At 39.8% G+C, this 19,068-nt stretch overlaps 1 protein-coding gene across 4 annotated transcripts in view; it reads right to left on the bottom strand.

Annotated features, from left to right (window-relative positions):
- LOC127446586 (ubiquitin carboxyl-terminal hydrolase 43-like) overlaps positions 1-19,068 on the bottom strand; it is a 167,411-nt gene that overhangs the window by 13,462 nt on the left and 134,881 nt on the right. For all 4 annotated transcript variants that reach the window (XM_051707626.1, XM_051707627.1, XM_051707628.1 and 1 more), the window contains exons 10-11: positions 9,379-9,456; positions 9,096-9,225 (exon numbers count right to left, since the gene is read on the bottom strand). In XM_051707626.1, coding sequence (XP_051563586.1) covers positions 9,096-9,225; positions 9,379-9,456 — 208 coding nt within the window. The remainder of the gene's footprint in view (positions 1-9,095; positions 9,226-9,378; positions 9,457-19,068) is intronic.

Genomic DNA, 19,068 nt, shown 5'->3' with positions numbered 1-19,068 from the left:
TATAGCATTATTGTATCACCAAATCCTGTTTGCCTATTAATATAAGTATTCAGGAGCAACAGTATGCAGACTTTGTTCAGGTTTGTTATTTCATTCAGAAAAACTGTAGTAGTTTGATTGCGTGCTTCACATAAATTGGGACATATAGCTATCAATGATTGTGCTGTGATGTTAACACAGTGGCCGTGTATATAGAAGTCTCTTATGTTGTAACCTTCCTCATTTTGTAAGTTGCTCTGGATAAAAGCATCTGCCAAATTAATAAATGTAAATGTTAAAGGGGACACCACAGAAAACCAAGCTTTTCAGACAGAGGGCCAGAGAAAGGGTGGAAAAATGTAATTTAATTTTATGCAAAAACCTTTACTAACTTTATAAGTGAACCTCAAGGAAAATAAGTTTAAAAACAAAAATTATAAAAGAATTTAAAAAAAAAACAGCAGATCAGCAGACAAAGTGTTATCTATTAATGTACATCTTTTATTTAAGAAAAAAGTCAATGAAAGAGCATGACCAATGGCAAGTCACATACACCAATCAGCCACAACATTAAAACCACCTACCGAATATTGTGTAGGTCCCCCTCTTGCCGCTAAAACAGCACCAACCTGCATTCTTCTCACCACAATTGTACAGAGCGGTTATATTAAGTTACCATTACCATATTACCTTTGTCAGTTCAAACCAGTCTGGCCATTCTCTGTTGATCTCTCTTATCAACAAGGCATTTCCATCCACAGAACTGCCCCTCACTGTTTATTTTTTGTTTTTGGCACCATTCGGAGTAAATTCTAGAGACTGTTATGCGTGAAAATCCCAGGAGATCAGCAGTTACAGAAATACTTAAACCAGCCCGTCTGACACCAACAATCATCCATGCGATTATCTAATCTGCCAATTGTGTGGCTGCAGTGCATAAAATCATGCAGATATGGGTCAGGAGCTTCAGTTAATGTTCACATCAACCATCAGAATGGGGGAAAAATGTGATCTCAGTGATTTGGACCATGGCATGATTGTTGGTGCCACATGGGCTGGTCTGAGTATTTCTGTAACTGCTGATCTCCTGGGATTTTCATGCACAACAGTATCTAGAATTTACTCTGAATGGTGTAAAAAACAAAAAACATACAGTGAGTGACAGCTCTGTGGACGGAAATACCTTGTTGATGAGAGAGATCAACAGAGGATGCCCAGACTGGTTCGAACTGACAAAGTCTCTCTTGTGGTGAGAAGAATATCATCACAGAATGCTATTCTGAGATGCGGGTTGGCGCTTTTTGGCGGCACTAGGGGGACCTACACAATAATAGGCAGGTGGTTTTAATGTTGTGGCTGATCGGTGTATCTCACAAGCTGTATTAAAATCGTTTTTTTTTTTTCATAACTGGAGTCCTGGTTTAAGTGTGGCCTCAGTAAAAGCATGGCACCGATAATAATATGCAGAACCAATCATGATGAAGCAACCCCCAGGAGCTTATGGAGTAGGATTTATCAAGTGGTGCTTGTGAAAAAGAAGATTATTTCAGGGTGACCTTTATGAGAAAATGAGAGGATGTGGGACATGAGAAAGAGAATGAGATAGTGGGAGAAAAACCAACTTCATTTGCTACTCAAGAGAGTCTTTAACTTTTGATCTTGAATATGGATCAGTGGCCACTTTTGCTAATCAAAACTTCTTATACTCAGACTTGCAAGTACAGATTCTATAGAGTACAGTGTCTACTGCCTCAGATGACCAGCTTAAGGCCCCGATATACTGTACTTCCGGAGAAGTTCTTCTTCATTCAGGGGTAAAAAGAAGTTCTAAACAGCCGAGCAATGGTATACAGGTGCATCTCAATAAATTAGAATGTCATGGAAAAGTTCATTTATTTCAGTAATTCAACTCAAATTGTGAAACTCGTGTATTAAATAAATTCAGTGCACACAGACTGAAGTAGTTTAAGTCTTTGGTTCTTTTAAATGTGATGATTTTGGCTCACATTTAACAAAAACCCACCAATTCACTATCTCAAAAAATTAGAATATGGTGACATGCCAATCAGCTAATCAACTCAAAACACCTGCAAAGGTTTCCTGAGCCTTCAAAATGGTCTCTCAGTTTGGTTCACTAGGCTACACAATCATGGGGAAGACTGCTGATCTGACAGTTGTCCAGAAGACAATCATTGACACCCTTCACAAGGAGGGTAAGCCACAAACATTCATTGACAAAGAAGCTGGCTGTTCACAGAGTGCTGTATCCAAGCATGTTAACAGAAAGTTGAGTGGAAGGAAAAAGTGTGGAAGAAAAAGATGCACAACCAACCGAGAGAACCGCAGCCTTATGAGGATTGTCAAGCAAAATCGATTCAAGAATTTGGGTGAACTTCACAAGGAATGGACTGAGGCTGGGGTCAAGGCATCAAGAGCCACCACACACAGACGTGTCAAGGAATTTGGCTACAGTTGTCATATTCCTCTTGTTAAGCCACTCCTGAACCACAGACAATGTCAGAGGCATCTTACCTGGGCTAAGGAGAGGAAGAACTGGACTGTTGCCCAGTGGTCCAAAGTCCTCTTTTCAGATGAGAGCAAGTTTTGTATTTCATTTGGAAACCAAGGTCCTAGAGTCTGGAGGAAGGGTGGAGAAGCTCATAGCCCAAGTTGCTTGAAGTCCAGTGTTAAGTTTCCACAGTCTGTGATGATTTGGGGTGCAATGTCATCTGCTGGTGTTGGTCCATTGTGTTTTTTGAAAACCAAAGTCACTGCACCCGTTTACCAAGAAATTTTGGAGCACTTCATGCTTCCTTCTGCTGACCAGCTTTTTAAAGATGCTGATTTCATTTTCCAGCAGGATTTGGCACCTGCCCACACTGCCAAAAGCACCAAAAGTTGGTTAAATGACCATGGTGTTGGTGTGCTTGACTGGCCAGCAAACTCACCAGACCTGAACCCCATAGAGAATCTATGGGGTATTGTCAAGAGGAAAATGAGAAACAAGAGACCAAAAAATGCAGATGAGCTGAAGGCCACTGTCAAAGAAACCTGGGCTTCCATCTCACCTCAGCAGTGCCACAAACTGATCACCTCCATGCCACGCCGAATTGAGGCAGTAATTAAAGCAAAAGGAGCCCCTACCAAGTATTGAGTACATATACAGTAAATGAACATACTTTCCAGAAGGCCAACAATTCACTAAAAATGTTTTTTTATTGGTCTTATGATGTATTCTAATTTTTTGAGAGAGTGAATTGGTGGGATCAAAATCATCACAATTAAAAGAACCAAAGACTTAAACTACTTCAGTCTGTGTGCATTGAATTTATTTAATACACGAGTTTCACAATTTGAGTTGAATTACTGAAATAAATGAACTTTTCCACGACATTCTAATTTATTGAGATGCACCTGTACTCTTTGCGAACATTCAGACATCCACTACACCACTGTGGAAGGGGTTTAGAAGTACATTTAAATAAGAGGACGCTACATGTAAAACCTTAACTAATGTGACATTAAAATATGTTATCAATGACTTCATTCTATGAGTAGAATACACATGAGGTCAGTAAAAGAAGTTGTTTTAACCACTTGATGATGATTTAAAGTAATATATATGCAGTAGGAAATGCTTAATTTATCTCATTTACATTTTGAATTCATGATGCTAATGCACTAACATGCTATACACAGCCATAATATGCGTCGGTTACACCGTTATTGTAATTTATGATGACACTGATACTATTGCAAAGATGAGTGTGTGAAAGTGTTCATGTGCAGAATAAAGACAAAAGAATGATAATATGCATATCTTACTTTGGGCAGATGTGTGAATGGCTTTCGCTGCAGATGGCACATGAGTGAATGGGCACTTGAGAGTATTTGTGTAAATTTGATTCCTTTTATAGACTAATTAAAAAAAAAACAAATATTGCATGACATAGTCTTGTAAAATGTCTCTAAGCGAACAATCGTGCAGATGTAGGTAAATTTGCACCAGCTCACTAATAACTCTGCATGCTGGTGTGTTCATGTTGACTGAACTGAACAAAGTAAACAAAACCGATGACGTGGCCAATGCAGTAAGAAGGTTTTTAGCACAGGTGAGCTGTTACGAACTACCGAAAGAAATGCAAAAACACCTTTTTGGCCAGATTTTGTTCTAAATTACATCATACCCATTCGTTCTTTGATTTCGTATGAAGTATATTGGGGCCTTTAGACTTGCATTAATTTCTATGCTGGTCCAGGGTCAAGATTCCCACACTTTTTGATAAATTAATTTCCATGACTTTGAATTGTTTGTAATAACTGGATGTAAAAAATCACTTTACACTGATTGAGCAATTACTAACCCCATGTTTTAGAGCTGAGCATATGTAGAAAAAATTATTTTCACTATATTAGAACTATAATTATTTCCATGACTTTTTAAGATATGATACATTTCCAAGACCTGGAAATTATCTTGGAAATGTTTAAAGATTTCATGCTTTTTCTAAGATTTTCATGGTCGTGGGAACCCTGCAGGTGGTTTATCAGAATCAGAATCAGAATGAGCTTTATTGCCAAGTATGCTTACACATACAAGGAATTTGTCTTGGTCACAGGAGGTTCCAGTACACAACAATACAAAAACAAGACTTTTAAAATAATTAAAATTGAATAAAAAATAGATAAATATTGAAAAGAAATAAGTATATATAGAATACACAATAGACATATATATATATATATATATATATATATATATATATATATATATATATATATATATATATACAGGTGCATCTCAATAAATTAGAATGTCGTGGACCTTGGTTTCCAAATGAAATACAAAACTTGCTCTCATCTGAAAAGAGGACTTTGGACCACTGGGCAACAGTCCAGTGAGATAGTGAATTGGTGGGTTTTTGTTAAATGTGAGCCAAAATCATCACAATTAAAAGAACCAAAGACTTAAACTACTTCAGTCTGTGTGCATTGAATTTATTTAATACATGAGTTTAACAATTTGAGTTGAATTACTGAAATAAATGAACTTTTCCACGACATTCTAATTTATTGAGATGCACCTGTATATATATATATATATATATATATATATATATATATATATATATATATATATATATATATATACATACATACACACACATATATACACATATACATACATATACACACACACACATACACATATGTTGTATTTAGTGCAAATCTAAATACAAATCGGTTATGTACAGTGCAAGGGGATGTAATGGCAGAAGAGGTAGGATGTGTTAGATAATATATAAAAGACTAAGCTGTGTATTGCACATTAATTATTGCTCAAAGGGGCAGTTTTAACTGTTCATGAGATGGATAGCCTGGGGGGAAAAAAACTGTTCCTGTGCCTGATGGTTCTGGTGCTCAGAGCTCTGAAGCGTTGGCCAGAAGGCAACAGTCCAAAAAGGTAGTGGGCAGGGTGAGTGGGTCCAGAGTGATTTTTCCAGGGGGGGGCGGGGGGGGGCAGGGGTCAACCAATAATCCTCTCAGCAGTCCGAACTGTCCTTTGTAGTCTTCTGATGTCTGATTTTGTAGCTGAACCAAACCAGACAGTTATTGAAGTGCAGAGGACAGACTCAATGACCGCTGAGTAGAACTGTATCAGCAGCACCTATGGCAGGTTGAACTTCCTCAACTGGCGAAGGAAGTACAACCTCTGCTGGGCCTTTTTCGCAATGGAGTCAATGTGGGTCTCCCACTTCAGGTCCTGTGAGATGGTAGTGCCCAGGAACCTGAATGACTCCACTGCTGCCACAGTGCTGTTTAGAATGGTGAGGGGGGACAGTGTTGGGGGGTTCCTCCTAAAGTCCACAATCATTTCCACCATTTTGAGCATGTTCAGCTCAAGGTTGTTTTGACTGCACCAGACAGCCAGCTGTTTAACCTCCTTTCTGTATGCAGACTCATCGTCATCTCGGATGAGGCCAATGACAGTGGTGTCATCTGCAAACTTCAGGAGCTTGACACTGGGGTCCTTGGCAATGCAGTTGTTGGTGTAGAGGGAGAAGAGTAGTGGGGAGAGCACACATCCCTGGGGGGCACCAGTGCTGATTGTACAGGTGCTGGAAGTGAGTTTCCCCTGTCTCACAAGCTGCTGCCTGTCTGTCAGAAAGCTGGTAATCCACTGACAGATAGACGTGGGAACAGAGAGTTGGTGTAATTTAGTCCGGAGAATAACTGGGATGATGGTGTTGAAAGCCGAACTGAAGTCCACAAAAAGGATCCTTGCATATGTCCCTGGTCTGTCCAGATGTTGCAGGATATGATGCAATCCCACGTTGACTGCATCATCCACAGACCTGTTTGCTCTAAAATGACTTCATGACCACAGACGTCAGGGCGTCAGGTTTGTAGTCATTAAGTCCTGTGATTTTTGGTTTCTTTGGGATGGGGATGATAGTGGAACGTTTGAAGCAGCATGGGACTTTACACTGCTCCAGTGATCTATTGAATATCTGTGTGAAGATGGGGGCCAGCTGGTTAGCACAGGATCTAAGACATGCAGGTGAAACGCCATCTGGGCCCTGTGCTTTCCTTATCCTTTGTTTTCGAAAGACGTGGCTCACATCATCTTCACAGATCTTAAGTGCAGGTTGAGTAGCAGGAGGGAGGAGGAGGGGGGTTGCAGGAGGTGTTGGTGTTTGTGTGAAGTGAAGGTCAGAGTGGGTGTGGGGTGTGAGATTGGGCCTTTCAAATCTACAGAAGAACACATTCAGGTCGTCAGCCAGTTGTTGGTTCACCACAGGGTTGGGGGTAGGAGTCCTGTAATTCGTAAATTGTTTCATGCCACTCCACCCTGATGCAGGGTCGTTAGCTGAAAACTTATTTTTCAGCTTCTCAGAGTATCTTATTTTAGCCACTCTGATTCCCTTATTAAGTGTGTTCCTGGCCTGATTGTACAAGACTTTATCCCCAAAGCTGCCTGAGTTCCGCTGTAAACCATGGTTTGTCATTGTTAAATGTTAAATAAGCCCTAGTAGGAATGCACATATCCTCACAGAAACTGATATATGATGTAACAGTATTTGTGAGCTTGTCCAGGTCTGTGTCTGCAGCCTCAAAAACACTCCAATCAGTGCAGTCAAAGCAGGTTTGTAGTTCCAGCTCTGCTTCATTGGTCCATCTCTTTACAGTCCTTACTACAGGCTTAGCAGATTTTAATTTCTGTCAGTAGGTTGAAAGAAGATGAACCAGACAGTGATCAGAGAGTCCCAAAGCTGCTCTAGGAACAGAGCGATATGCATCCTTTATTGTTGTGTAGCAATGATCCAGTATATTTCTGTCTCTGGTTGGGCATGTAATGTGCTGTTTGTATTTGGGCAGTTCATATGTGAGGTTTGCTTTGTTAAAATCCCCAAGAATAATAATAACTGAGTCTGGGTATTGTTGTTCTGTGTCTGTGATTTTATCAGCCAGCTTTTGCAGCACGGCATTCAAACACGCGTTTGGCGCGATATACACACCAGAATAAACGAGGAAAACTCCCAAGGCGAGTAGAAAGGCTTACAGTTAATAAAGAGCGCTTCCAAATTAGGACAGCACATCTTCTTTAACGTTGTTACATCTATACACCAACTTTCATTGATGTAAAATTTTCCCCGTTAAATCCGCGATGCGATCCGCTCTGAACAGCTGAAAGCCCGGCAGATGTAACGCGCTGTCCGGAATGGATTCACTCAGCCAGGTTTCTGTGAAGCACAAGGCAGCAGAGGTTGAAAAGTCCTTGTTTGTGCGGGTGAGGAGATGTAGTTCGTCCGTTTTGTTAGGGAGAGAGCGGAGATTCGCTAGATGAATGCTCGGCAGCATTGTTCGAAAGCCCCGCCGACGTAGCTTGACCAGCACGCCTGCTCGTCTCCCTCACCTGCGTCTCATAGTGTGTTTAAACAACACAGCCGCGCCTCCGACTAAAATGTCAAACAAAACGTCTGAATATTCAAAATCCGGGAAAAGATTGACTGGTATATGCTGTCGAATGTTCAGCAGTTCATCTCTGGTAAAACTGACTGGAAAAAGATTACTAAACATAGGACAAAAAACAAAAACAACAAAACAATCGAAGCGCTCCTCACCGAGGCGGCCATCCGCGGCGCCATCATGATGGTGGTTCGTGTTGATCTAGCTGGTAGATCAGCATAGCCACGTTGTTCACCTGCAAAGTTAACCAGCGTGGTCTTTCTGGTAAAGGTGGTGGACAAAAGAAGTCTTGGTGATTGAACTAGTTAAAGCTGCATTTTAAATAATTTGCACTACTAGCATCACTGAACGCAATTGCAAAATTATATTTAAACAATCAAAAATAATGATTGTTTTGACAAAAGAAATTCCATAAGTTTTCCAGTCATTTGTGATTACTAAGTATTTAAAAAAATATTTTATAAATATTGATGAGGCAGGTTTCCATTTGTATTTGCATTTGTTGGTAGGATACCAACTGTTGCAATTAATAGATTTAAAAGATTATTTAAACAAATGTCTCCAATAAGAGAAAAAAATACTGAGACTTGAATGTGACCAAATGGAATATTCCTAAATAACTAGTTTGTTTCTAATAGTTAAAATAATATAATTCTTGCAATCTCTGCATTATTTGCAGTAGTTTGCAATTTTATATAATTTCTGCAGATATTCTAGTATGCTTGTAACAGAGTAAGCATCTCCTCCTCTGTGTCACTGCATGTTATTAACCCTGTCTAAACATTAACGGGACCACAGACAGCGCACATACATCACACCTAGTGTTTAATCTTCACTCTCAATGTGGCGAATGAGACACAAAAACCAAATGTTTTCTACAGACAACCGCTTTGATTTGGCTACTGATATGGATGGAATCTGCACATGATTCTAAAAATATTTTTCAAAAATACTATTAATTTTTTTGGGATAAAACTTTACAGCAGGAATTACAGCATGCATTTAATTTCCATGAATTTTCCAGGCCTTGATATCACAATTTTAAAATTTCAATAACATTTTCATGACCATGGAATGCAGAAAGTGAAAGAGTAAAAGAGAAAGAGAGAAGGGGCAAGAAACAGAGAGCTTGGTGGAGAGAATACCTGCTCCTCTTTGGTGTAGAGCTGAAAGCACTCATCTAGTGTGCAGCTGTGCTGCTGTACATGATTCTGCTGTTGGATTCTCACACTCTCTGCATCCTCAATAACCTCCTCTTGAATGTTACCAAAGAGACTGAAACAGACATAATTCATACCAGAATTATCAATTTCTAATGATGTTACAGAGAAGACTCGTACTGAGAATTTGATGCTTGTTCTAAATTAAATGAACATGTCTGCATTTAAGTAAGACTATTTTACATTTGAGCATATTCATGTGTCTCACCATTCTTTGATTCTGTTCTCCCATTCAATGACGAGTTTTACATGCAGAGGACCACCAGGACCGCAAAATTTAAGAGCCCTGGAAGAGAGAAAGAGAGAGAGAGAGAGAGAGAGAGAGAGAGAGAGAGAGAGAGAGAGAGAGAGAGAGAGAGAGAGAGAGAGACATTCTTCAAACAGTGAGTTCTGTATCATGCCACAAGGGGTCAGACTACCATCAGTGTTGTGGAGTTCCTTGAAAGAACTAGCATTAATTAAACAGTAAAACAAATCTTAGTCAATACTTAATTGACACTAACACTGTTATTTTATTTTATTGCTTTGTTATATTTTAGGCATTTTCAGCATTATACTTTGTACAGTTAAGGGGGGAGGGTAGGAAACAACAGATGACAGGGTGTGATTGGGTCATGACACCGGCTAAACTCAAACCTGCATCCCCAAGTTCTTCTGTAGAACCTTATGTCTAGAGCAGGGGTCAGCAATAACAGGTTATAATGTCAGTTTGTTTTTTACTAAGAACTACAGTTGTATTTAGCATGCTACTTGAGCACAATTAATTACTAAGAAAAAACCACATAAAAAATAAAATCTAGCTTGAGGTATCATCTACAGGCGAGTCCGCAAACACCTGAAAGGTGCTTGGAGTTGTTATTGGCAGTCTAGCTTTCTGACTCAAGAACACATCCTGTGTGAACAGCCCCAAAATCTACATTGGACAGATTGACAATTTCGTTTGGAAAATGGATTGCTGTGGACTGTAGGCCAGTCTTAGGCTTATACTTAACGATATTCTTCTTTAAGACTTCTAAAGCCACTTTTTGTAATGCCACAATAATGCAAATTCTTTGAATTATCTTGTTTTGCAATATTTTCAAAACAAATATTGAATTATGCGATTAACTGTAATCAATTTGATTAATGAGATTCAGATTCAATCAGATTCAGCATGTAGTTATTAGGTGCATTGAAAAAAAAAAGAAGAAGTAATTGGCTGCAAGCTTTCATCCCTTGCGGAGCTCTACAGGTCCAGGACAGTGATCCAGGCCACATAGATTACTGAAGATCCCTCCCACCCTGGTTATAGCTTAATCCAAAAACTTCCCTCTGATAAACATTTCAAAGCAAAGCCAAATCAAAACCAAGAACAGCAGACACCTGCACAGCTTCTTTCCCAGTGCTGCATCCCTGCTCAACCAAGACGTTAACAATTCCAGTAGTGCCCTTCTAAGCTCTGCTTGCACACACACACACACACACACACACACACACATTTTTCTTACACTGAACAACTTATCTTAAACTAAACAACTTACGGGAACAAACACAAATATATTAATAATATCTACACCGATGAGCCAAAACATTATGATCCATTGCCGACCCACCGAGGCATGGACTCTACAAGAATCATGACATTGTCCTGTGGTATCTGGCACAAAGACATAGCAGCAGATCCTTCAAGTTCTGTAAGTTGCGAGGTGGAGCCATCTTGGATCAGACTTGTTGGTCCAGCACATTCCACAGATGCTCAATCGGATTGAGATCTGGGAAATTTGGAGGCCAGGGCAACACCTTGAAGTCTTCATCATGTTCCTCAAACCATTCCCGAACAATGTGTTCAGTGTGGCAGGGCACATTATCCTGCTGAAAGAGGCCACCGCCATTAGGGAAAAAATACCATTGCTATGAAGGGGTGTAGTCTGCAACTATGTTTAGATACTGTAGGTGTGTCAAATTGACGTTGCCCTCGTGCATCGAGACTTGGGCGCCCAACACCCTGTCAGCGGTTTGTGGTTTGTCTCTCCTCACACCACTATCGGTAGGTACTAACCACTGCTGACTGGGATCACCCCACAAGCCTTGCCATTTCAGAGATGCTCTGACCATAACCATTTGGCCCATGTCAAAGTCACTCCTTTACTTCTGCCCATTTCTCCTGCATTCAACACGTTGACTACAGGCTCAACGTGCCCATACTGACGAAATGCAGTTAAGTTTTTGTTCTGCCAAGGTGTTCATTTGGTGAGATTTCTCCTGTTCGCCCACATCTCTCAAATTCTTGACCCAAGGGAACTCTGCTGGTCGAAGAGCATTGATGATTGGTTAAAACTATTCATGGGTGTGGTTTGGACATGATGTTTTTTATTTACAATCGTGCGTGCCACCTGAGGAGTTGTTACGTAGGTTACTGTTGTTAAAATGGATAACATTGATGCCTGTCTCTCAGAGATTGTGTGGAAGTATACTTTTTGACATGATTTGCAACACAAACTCTACAAAGACAGCAAGACCACGACAAATGAGTGGAGAGAGATTTGAGTTTTTAAAAGTGAAAGGGACAGTGATCAAGTTTAATAAAGCAAAGAAGCGGCACAGTGCTAAATGCGGTGGTCCACGGAGAGAAAAACCAGCATTATTGGCTTTACTCGTGGCTGGAATAGTATGTTAAACACCGTGCATCACCTTAAATGAACTAATTTTAAAACGACGTCGCACGTAGTATAAATGGCAGCTTCGTTCGCCTAGGGTGCTTTAGTTCAAAAGTGGGTCATGAGATCTTTTCTGTCATGAGTACAAATTACCAGTTGGACAACAGTGACCTCTATTGTCGAATCATGTTAATATCTCCAGTTTTGCGTAAACAACCGTAAGTCAGAGGCTGCATTTCTCTGATGCTGCATTATTAGCTGTCCAATCACAATAATCCATATTGTTCTTTTTGGACAAGGCCTCTTTACCGTAGCATTTCATGCGTTAGCAATGCTACTCAACACGCGGGCCACATGCGGCCCTTGAGCCATCTTTGATGATGTAATGATTTTATCTTAAAAAATATATTTATCAATAGCCTATCAAATATGCATGAATTCAATTTAGGTGTTCCTTTATCAGAGGGTTTGGTAGCTTTCTGAATTGCTGAAGCACAGCACAGTTAGAGAGGGAAATAAACTGCAAAAGGATGTAACGAATGAAATAAACAACAAAGAATATCTGAGCACAGCTGATGTTTAATGAGAGCAGCGGTCCGTCAGCCCACGCATTCATAGCACAGTATGTGCACACACGTGCGGTCTGTCAATCAAGAATGCGCGCTCTCAATCTTACCTGAGAGTCACTCATCAGCATGTACACTATATTGCCAAAAGTATTCGCTCACCCATCCAAATAATTGAATTCAGGTGTTCCAATCACTTCCATGGCCACAGGTGTATAAAATGAAGCACCTAGGCATGCAGACTGCTTCTACAAACATTTGTGAAAGAATGGGCCGCTCTCAGGAGCTCAGTGAATTCCAGCATGGTACTGTGATAGGATGCCACCTGTGCAACAAGTCCAGTTGTGAAATTTCCTCGCTACTAAATATTCCACAGTCAACTGTCAGTGGTATTATAACAAAGTGGAAGCGATTGGGAATGACAGCAACTCAGCCATGAAGCGGTAGGCCACGTAAAATGACAGAGCGGGGTCAGCGGATGCTGAGGCGCATAGTGCACAGAGGTCGCCAACTTTCTGCAGAGTCAATCGCTACAGACCTCCAAAGTTCATGTGGCCTTCAGATTAGCTCAAGAACAGTGCATAGAGAGCTTCATGGAATGGGTTTCCATGGCCGAGCAGCTGCATCCAAGCCATACATCACCAAGTGCATGGCAAAGCGTCGGATGCAGTGGTGTAAAGCACGCTGCCACTGGACTCTAGAGCAGTGGAGACGCGTTCTCTGGAGTGACGAATCACGCTTCTCCATCTGGCAATCTGATGGACGAGTCTGGGTTTGGTGGTTGCCAGGAGAACGGTACTTGTCTGACTGCATTGTGCCAACTGTAAAGTTTGGTGGAGGGGGGATTATGGTGTGGGGTTGTTTTTCAGGAGCTGGGCTTGGCCCCTTAGTTCCAGTGAAAGGAACTCTGAATGCTTCAGCATACCAAGAGATTTTGGACAATTCCATGCTACCAACTTTGTGGGAACAGTTTGGAGATGGCCCCTTCCTGTTCCAACATGACTGCGCACCAGTGCACAAAGCAAGGTCCATAAAGACATGGATGAGCGAGTTTGGTGTTGAAGAACTTGACTGGCCTGCACAGAGTCCTGACCTCAACCCGATAGAGCACCTTTGGGATGAATTAGAGCGAAGACTGCAAGCCAGGCCTTCTCGTCCAACATCAGTGTCTGACCTCACAAATGCGCTTCTGGAAGAATGGTCAAAAATTCCCATAAACACACTCCTAAACCTTGTGGAAAGCCTTCCCAGAAGAGTTGAAGCTGTTATAGCTGCAAAGGGTGGGCCGACGTCATATTAAACCCTATGGATTAAGAATGGGATGTCACTTAAGTTCATATGCGTCTAAAGGCAGATGAGCGAATACTTTTGGCAATATAGTGTATCTGTCTAACTAGTTTGAATAGCTTAACGGAGATATTTGCTTGTCATAAAAACAGCCATAACAGGAAAGAATAATAGTTTATCCTGCAATAACAGCATTGAGACCCCTTCACTCAAATCCTAATTAGTGATATGTGTAATTTCAATGCAAAAAACTAAAGATGGTGAACAAATCTTTATGATTTCTCACTGGAGCAGTCTCTTGTTTTGGAATGTAGTATTTCAGGTGAGTGTGATGTTGAGCACTCATATAGTTATAAGTTGACAGTGTCTTTGGTTTGACAAAATGTAAAACCAAACCATGAGAAAATTGAACTGTTACATCCCTAATTTATAGTCTTTTATATATGTGTGATGAGGAGGAGGGTGTGGCCGGGCCGTAATGGTGCATGACCAGCGCTGAATCAGATGATCAGCAGGAGAGCGAGATAAAGGAGAGCCGGAGGCATCAATTTGAGAGAGCGTGAGAGACGCACACGGCCGCGTTGTGTGTGTCTGTTTGTCTTATGGTTTATGTTTGTTTTATGTTGAGATTTGCGTTAAAACTTTATCTTGACTGTTTAGCCGGTTCCTGCCTCCTCCTTGCCCATCCTTATACTGTTACAATATGCTTGTATGGTATGATATTACATTATAAAATTAAGAATTCTTAATATAAAAAATGTTCACTATAAAAATTATAGATATACAGTATATATTTTCTTCATAGTGTGTTTGATGTTTGAAAATGTTTGTGTATTTATGAAATTACTCAGGCTACAAATATTGGGCTATAGATATTAGGCCAATATTTATAGCCCATTTATCAAGGTGGGGACTTTCCATTGACGTCTATTGTTTTTATATTGAAAAGATGATATTTTTTTATTCCCCACCTCTAAACGAAAACTTTTTGCATTTTTAGATGTTCAATAAGACATTATGTATGTTTTTTTAAGACGTTTCCTCATAGGGACTGTTGGCTGCTCCCCAGGTGATATCAGGTTTTAGTATCCTTGTGGGGGCTCTTAGGGACATTTTCAGGTAAAAATGTGTCACCAAACTAAGTACATACAGTCATTTGAAAAAGAAAGTACACCCTCCTTGAATTCTATGGTTTTACATATCAGGACATACAGTAATACAAATCATCTGGTCCTTAGCAGGTCTTAAAATTAGGTAAATACAACCTCAGATGAACAACAACACATGACATGTTACACCGTGTTATGATTTATTTAACAAAAATAAAGCCAAAATGGAGAAGCCATGTGTGAAAAACTAAGTACACCTTATGATTAAATAGCTTGTAGAAACACCTTTAGCAGCAATAACTTCAAGTTATCGTTTTCTGTATGACTTTATCAGTCTCACATCATTGTGGAGGAATTTTGGCCCACTCATCTTTACAACATTGCTTCAGTTCATTGAGGTTTGCGGGCATTTGTTTTTGCACAGCTCTCTTAAGGTCCCACCAGAGCATTTCAATCAGGTTGAGGTCTGGACTTTGACTGGGCCATTGCAACACCTTGATTCTTTTCTTTTTCAGCCATTCTGTTGTAGATTTTCTGGTGTGCTTGGGATCATTGTCCTGTTGCATGACCCAATTTCGGTCAAGCTTTAGCTGTCGGACAGATGGCCTCACATTTGACTCTAGAATACTTTGGTATACAGAGGAGTTTATGGTCGACTCAATGACTGCAAGGTGCTCAGGTCCTATGGCTGCAAAACAAGCCCAAATCATCACCCCTCCACCACTGTGCTTGACAGTTGGTATGAGGTATTTGTGCTGATATGCTGTGTTTAGTTTTCGCCAAACGTGGCACTGTGTATTATGGCCAGACACCTCCACTTTGGTCTCGTCTGTCGAAAGGACATTGTTTCAGAAGTCTTGTGGTTTGTTCAGATGCAACTTTGCAAACCTAAGCCATGCTGCCATGTTCTTTTTTAGAGAGAAGAGGCTTTTTCCTGGCAACCCTTCCAAACAAACCATACCTGTTCAGTCTTTTTCTAATTGTACTGTCATGAACTTTAACATGCTAACTGAGGCCTGTAGAGTCTGAGATGTAACTCTTGGGTTTTTTGCAATTTCTCTGAGCATTGCACGGTCTGACCTTGGGGTGAATTTGCTGGGACGTCCACTCCTGGGAAGATTGGCAACTGTCTTGAATGTTTTCCACTTGTGAATAATCTTTTTTACTGTAGAATGATGGACTTTAAATTGTTTGGAAATGGCCTTATAACCCTTCCCAGATTGATGGGCAGCAACAATTGCTTCTCTAAGATCATTGCTGATGTCTTTCCTCCTTGGCATTGTGTTAACACACACATGAATGCTCCAGACCAGCAAACTGCTAAAACTTCGGCTTTTATAGAGGTGGTCACACTTGCTGATGATCAATTAATCAAGGGCATTTGATTAGCAGCACCTGGCTAATACTTAGCCTCTAAATTCCTATGGAAGCAGTTAGGGTGTACTTCGTTTTTCACACATGGCTTCTCCATTTTGGCTTTATTTTGTTAAATAAATCATGACACAGTGTAATATGTCATGTGTTGTTGTTCATCTGAGGTTGTATTTACCTTATTTTAAGACCTGCTAAGGACCAGATGATATTTATTATGTCCTGATACGTAAAACCATAGAATTCAAGGAGGGTGTACTTTCTTTTTCACATGATTGTAACTATCTGGAGTTACACTGAAAGTTGTTTAGCTTCCCCCCATTCTCTAAACTTTTGTTTGCATGAGCCATTGATGATAAATGTTCAAGGCAACCATATGCTTCCTTTCGTTTTACTTGGAAAACATGGTGTCCTTAATTCATTCTTAGTTATGGCAGTGAGTGAAGTCTGTAGATGATTGAATACATCTTCAGCAATGGCTGACAAACTTAATAGACCTTTTTCACACTCCAGGTTTTGGAATGCGGAAGTAAACGATTGCAGGGTAAACTTCGACAGTGGTGAATGGGAGTGAATGGGTCATCACAGCCTGTGAAAAAGGTCTATTACTGGCAAAGTTAAACACTAATGTCTTTCAGCACACAAGAGCAGCAGCTTGTGTCAGAGAACAGCAGGTAACTGCATGAGAAACAGAACATCATCCGAACATTATAATTACATAAACAACCTATTAATACAGTGACAGATATGAAGGAGAGTGCAAAAAAATCAACAACTGTATGCTTTGATTAATAAGAGAAAACAGTCAGGTACAGAGTAAGAATATAGTAGCAGTATGTAAAGGGGTTAGAGGGAAAGGAGGAGGCGAGAACCGGCTTGACAATATAAATAATAGTTTAATAATAAACTTAAACAAAAAGACACACAAACACATGCAGGGCAGCTGCCCATAATTCTCTCTCTCTCTCGAGCTGCCCTCTCTGGTCGCTTTTTCCCTCACTCGCCTCATCAGGCTGATTGGGGTCCGGCCCCGCCCTCCTCCGCGCTACACAGCAGTTCTCCCAAATGCACATATTCAAAAGGCCTTAATTGTACCTCTCAAACCTGCCCCTTACAAAACAGTAATGTGGTGGTAGTATGGTACAGTGATGGCATCAGAATTACCATGGTACTCTGATATACTGTGGCCCTAAAAAGTATTTGGACACTTAAGCCACACTTAAAAATGTATGAATGTCATTGCACTAGACAACAAAATATCAAACGAAGTGGCATTTATTTTAAAGAAAGATAGCATGAGCACATTTTTTCAAGTAAAACTTTAAAAAAAGAAGTCTGTTAATAAAACAATATATATATTGTTCAATGAAGAATTAAGTATTTGGCCACAAACTTAGTGTAACATTTGAATTGTTTGTTTATTTTCTTTTTCTTTTTCTTTTTTGTCTTAATTTATTCCTTTTATTCACTGTACAGCACTTTGTTCAACCTCGGTTGTTTTTAAATGTGCTTTATAAATAAACATTGATTGATTGATTGTTAAAATGTTAAATTAAACTTTTGGTTACTTTGCAAGCACACCTGTGAACATGAGGAGAACTGACTTCATACATCCACCTTGGGAACAACAAGTTTATTATAAGTAATTATAAAAATGGAAGAGTTAAATTAGTTTTAAGAAAAGGTCACTTGTTTGCAGATGGTTTGATATTTTATGTAATTTAATGACATTATTATACATAAAAAAGTGGCTTTAGTGTTTAAAATACTTTTTGGGGCCACTGTATACTGAATTATTATCATATTCGTATACCACAATATATATATAGTAATCCAAAGTACTTCAAAGAACACCAAAAAACCATGGCACCTCGGTACATATCCAAATGGCAATATAATGGTACATTTTGATACACACGCATATTGCTGTTACACAAGAGAACGGCTCATATTTCATCCAGTTTCATACATAATCTGCTCTAAAGAGACAAATTCCACTCTTACCTCCTCAAATTTTTAAACTTTAAGTAGAACAAGTTCTCAAATAGAAACGTCATAATTCAGTTATGTTCACCACAGAGGGTGGAAAACAGCCTAGAATAGCATGCACAGGAGTGAATGAGGCCGGCGTCATGACGTTGGAACTCAGTTTTAAGCTCTTTAAATTCAGAAATGGATCACTGGCTTTTTAAAGGCTTTTGAGACTGTGTATGTTACACCTACAGTGGGATCAGTGCAGAGAGGACATGCTGTTCATGTACTGAGTTTGTCTCTCCAGAGCCTCTCACAAATATGATGCAGTGGAGAGGATACAATTAGCCAAAAATAGGTTAAAATGCTGTGATGTGGGTTTTTGGAGACCAATTAAAAAGTTTAAAGGAGCTGGAGACATCAACTTTAGAGCCACTGATGAGAAGTTTGGGGCATGGTGTACTGATAACATACTGTATCAAGGAATTTAGTTTCATACAGTGAGGTTCAATTTTTATTTTTTGTGTGAGCAGCATGAAAATGAAAATACTCATATTTCATTTAGTTTGTAGTTTCATACATAATCTGTGTCCAAATGTTGAAGTCCACACTGAAAGTCTGCCATTCGAAATCTAATTTAAAGAAATAGTTCACCCAAAAATTCACAGTACTGTGCAAAATCTTTAGGCACTTGTGAAAACTGTTGCATAGTGTGGATGTCTTCAAAAATAATGCCATAAATAGTTTTCATATATCAATTAACGTCATACAGGGTGCAGTAAACATAAAAACAAGATAAATCAATATTTGGTGTGACCACCTTTGCCTTCAAAACAGCACCAATTCTCCTAGGTACACCTGGACACAGTTTTTCTTAGTTGTTGGCAGATAGGATGTTCCAAGCATCTTGGAGGATTCGCCACAGTTCTTCTATCTATTTAGGCTGTCTCCATTTCTT

The sequence above is a fragment of the Myxocyprinus asiaticus genome, chromosome 9 (genome assembly GCF_019703515.2).
Source record: "Myxocyprinus asiaticus isolate MX2 ecotype Aquarium Trade chromosome 9, UBuf_Myxa_2, whole genome shotgun sequence".
NCBI classification, from domain to species: domain Eukaryota; kingdom Metazoa; phylum Chordata; class Actinopteri; order Cypriniformes; family Catostomidae; genus Myxocyprinus; species Myxocyprinus asiaticus.
This window is presented reverse-complemented; position numbering and strand designations above follow the sequence as displayed.